The following is a 3,243-nucleotide window of genomic DNA, read 5'->3' as shown; positions in this document are numbered from 1 at the left end:
GCCCAGCTCGGCGCCCGCGCTGGCCGCGGCGAAGCCCGGGGTCTCCCTCGAGGGACGGCACCGACGTGGCGGCGGCCCCGCGCCCAGAGCCCGGCGGGCGCTGCGGGCCGGAGCTGCCCTGCGAGCCGCCGCCGGCGGGGAGCGGAGCCGCTTCGCCGGCCGGGCGGGGGGATGCCGAGGCGGCAGCAGCGGGGGACTGGGCCGCTGGGGAGGGGTGCCCGGCCCCCGCAGGCAGCCGCTGCGGCAGAGGGGCAGCGGGGGAGGGCAGGAGCGCGGGGCAGCTCCCGGGGCACAGAGCAGCCAGGCTGAGGAGCACCGGTCTCCTGAGGCGGACGAAGAACTGCCGGGAAGGCCAGTGCCTCTCCCCCTCGGCACACGCACACAGATTTAGTCTGTCGTGTCATCCCTGGCGGGGCAAGGAATGAACCAGTTGCATCAAACAAGAGTAGCTTAAAATTAATTTATTTAACAAATATAGCTATAATATAAATGATAATAAAATTTCAAATATACAGTATATTACACAGTACACAGAGCCCCTTCCAAAGGAGCTGGTGCAGGAATGAACACAGGTAACAGCCAGCGCCGTTACACAGGGACGGGAGAGGCTGCTCCACACTTCTGCCTCTTGACCTCGCCTTGGAGGAAGAAAGAGAAACGTCCAGTCTTTCAGCCCCTTTCCACGGTTTCTCTTCCACCAGCCCTTCCCTGCGGCTGGGCGCCAGCGGGACGCAGGCAGGAGGAGCCGGGCCATGCCTCGGGCTTCTCCGAGCCGCGGAGCGCAGCGGCTCCGGCCCCGCAGGCGGGAGCCGAGCGCGGCTGGACGGCAGCGCGGCCGGAGGGGCTGGGGGCACGGCGGAGGGGGCCGAGAGAGGCAGCCTGGAGAAGTCTCTGCCGCGGGGGAGCCGCAGGGCGGGCGCAGAGCCGGAGGAGCGGGGAGGGAGCGGGCACCGGGCCGCCGGGAGCCGGGGGCCASGCTCGGCTCTATGTGAGGTGGTACATGCTGTATCCCACGTGCGCCGTGTACAGTCCCACGGGGGCCACGGGCAGCCCGGCGCGCTGGAAAGGGCTGGAGGCGCCGTACAGCGAGGCGCCGGCCACGGCTGCCGGGCCGCCCAGCGGGAAGGAGATGCCGAAAGCGGCGGGCGGCAGCATGGGCTTGGCTGCCATCTTCAGCTTCTCCAGCTCGGCCTCCTGGAGCCGCTTGGCCTTGGCGCGGCGGTTCTGGAACCAGATCTTCACCTGCGTCTCGGTGAGGCTGAGCGAGCTGGAGAACTCGGCGCGCTCGGCGATGGACAGGTACTGCTTCTGCCGAAACTTCCTCTCCAGCGCCAGCAGCTGCGCCGTGGTGAAGGGCGTCCGCGGCTTCCTGTTCGTCTTGTGCTTGCGCAGGGTGCAGGCCGGGGGGCTCAGGCGCCCTGGGTGCGGGAAGCAGCCGGGGGGGAGGAGGGAGGGAGAGAGGGGGAGAGAGGAGAGAGATCTCGGTTAGCAGCGCCGGGACCGGGACACCCTGCAGAGCCCCATCCCCTGGAAAATAAGGTCCCACTCCAAGTCAAGTGACCCCAAAACTCCACAACTTCGGATCGCGCCGGTCCTCCCTGCCCGGGGCATTCCTCAAATTGATCTCACCCCTCCTAGTAAAGCAAGAGGATGTTTCACTAAAGAACTTCAGACGTTACCAGCAGCCGTCTGTGGTTGATGGCTAGAGTAACCTCGGACTCCCCGGAAAAACTCTGCACGGAGGAGAGCCGGGCGTCCCCAGCCTCTGCCTCCTGCCCACCTTCACCGGGCAAGAGACAAGTGAAGGAAGCGGCTCTTGCAAAAATATACGTGCTGTCCTTTTTATTGGATTAAGAGGAAAAATAAACTAAACGGGCTGGTTTCTCAGACTCATACCCTCTTCATTAGGCCCCTGGGAACAAGATTAACCATGTTACTAATTACGAGCTCAGAATTCACACTCAGCCTCTATCTCCTGCTCTTCACCGGTCTGCTTCCTCTGCTCTTACTTAACATTTCTAAGGGTCCTCAACCCCGGCCTATTTTCGGTTTACTTAGTAAAAACAACTTTTGCTTTGCAATTTAAATAAATTAAACGACTGCGGTATGCTCCACAAGTCGTCTAGGGAGGCTTCCCTCTCTGAGGGAGGGAGGAAGCAGCGCTGCTCGCGAAGGTCGGCGGCGGCAGGCGACGGCACCGCCTGCTCCGACTTGGCCGGATCCGCGGAGCTCAGCGCAGGCATCAGAGAGCAAAAACCGCACTTTCTGATCTCGACCCCCTGACTTCTATTTTTACTGTTTGAGGTCTCTGTAGTAAAGTAGCAAAACATCAATAATTGCAGCTCTCCGGGCTTTCGAAATACTTCAGAGAGTAGTTTGTAGTGCTGAAGCTTGCGGAAGTCCGAAGACTGTAGCCTGCATGTCTGGGAACCCGATCTATGCGGATCCTTATATAATAATTCCAGCCACTTTCAGGGAAAAAAAAACACTTCTGAGGTTAAGTCATGCTCGCAGATTTGCATGGCAAATTCAGCCCAAAAGTTAAGCTAATGGACAGACAGGCAGGGCTTTTTTTCTTCTTTTTTTTGCTCCTTCCATCCTCCCCAGTTAACGCTTGACGCAAGAAATAGCCCTGGTGCAAGCAGTTCTTCCCCCGCGTTTGAAGCCCGTCTGAGCCCTCTGAGGCTAAATCAAGGCTTCGGAGACATCCGAAGCATTTCTGTATTTTGAGAACGCGTAAGTGGCGCTGCAGAGAGAGGGAACCGCAGGAGAGAAGGTCTCGGGAGAGGCCAGACAGAGTGAAACCCGGAGGAAACCCCCGCCCGACTCTGCAGTGCTGCCCGGGAAGGGGACGAACGGGAGCGGGGGTTCCGCGGCGGCCGCCGGGGCTCGGCGCTGCCCGCCCGCCCCGCCGGGGCTCCCGCCCGCCCGCGCCCGGGCTCCTACTTACTCGGAGGGGGCGGCGAGAAGCGGGGGCTCTGCATCCAGGGGCTCCGCTCCTGCTTCTCGGGGCTTTCCGCCTTGACAAGTGCATCTTCGGGCAGCTTGACCAGCCCCCCGACGGAGAAGTGGCTGCCGAGGGGCAGCGGGGAGGCCGGCGCCTCCGCCGTCAGGGCGCCCAGGCGGGGGCTGAGGCTGGCGCGGGCGGCCGCCCCCGCGCCCAGCGGCGGCCCGGCGCCCTCGGGGCTGCCGGCCAGGGCCTCCCTGCCGCCGGGCTTCCTGTGGTCGGCCATGAGCGCCTCC

The 3,243-nt window shown here is 62.8% G+C and overlaps 1 protein-coding gene across 1 annotated transcript; it reads right to left on the bottom strand.

Annotated features, from left to right (window-relative positions):
- Window positions 1-900: 900 nt before the first annotated feature.
- Window positions 901-3,237, bottom strand: MSX1 (msh homeobox 1). The gene is made up of 2 exons (XM_085309578.1): window positions 2,951-3,237; window positions 901-1,418 (listed from the first exon to the last, which is right to left on the bottom strand). Exons 1-2 carry the CDS (start codon window positions 3,231-3,233, stop codon window positions 985-987), a joined length of 717 nt encoding a protein of 238 aa, XP_085165704.1. The 5' UTR covers window positions 3,234-3,237; the 3' UTR covers window positions 901-984.
- Between the last annotated feature and the right edge of the window lie 6 nt (window positions 3,238-3,243).

The sequence above is a fragment of the Rhea americana genome, unplaced genomic scaffold (genome assembly GCF_003343005.1).
Source record: "Rhea americana isolate MKP2758 unplaced genomic scaffold, rheAme1 scaffold_30, whole genome shotgun sequence".
In the NCBI taxonomy this organism is placed as follows: Eukaryota; Metazoa; Chordata; class Aves; order Rheiformes; family Rheidae; genus Rhea; species Rhea americana.
This window is presented reverse-complemented; position numbering and strand designations above follow the sequence as displayed.

What these genes read in the sequence shown, in the direction of transcription:
- MSX1 (XM_085309578.1), bottom strand. Translation starts at nt 3,233, where the DNA reads ATGGCCGACCACAGGAAGCCCGGCGGCAGGGAGGCCCTGGCCGGCAGC. An exon ending in CTTCTCGCCGCCCCCTCCGA is followed by an intron (nt 1,419 to 2,950) that starts GTAAGTAGGAGC and finishes TCCCGCACCCAG; the next exon opens with GGCGCCTGAGCCCCCCGGCC.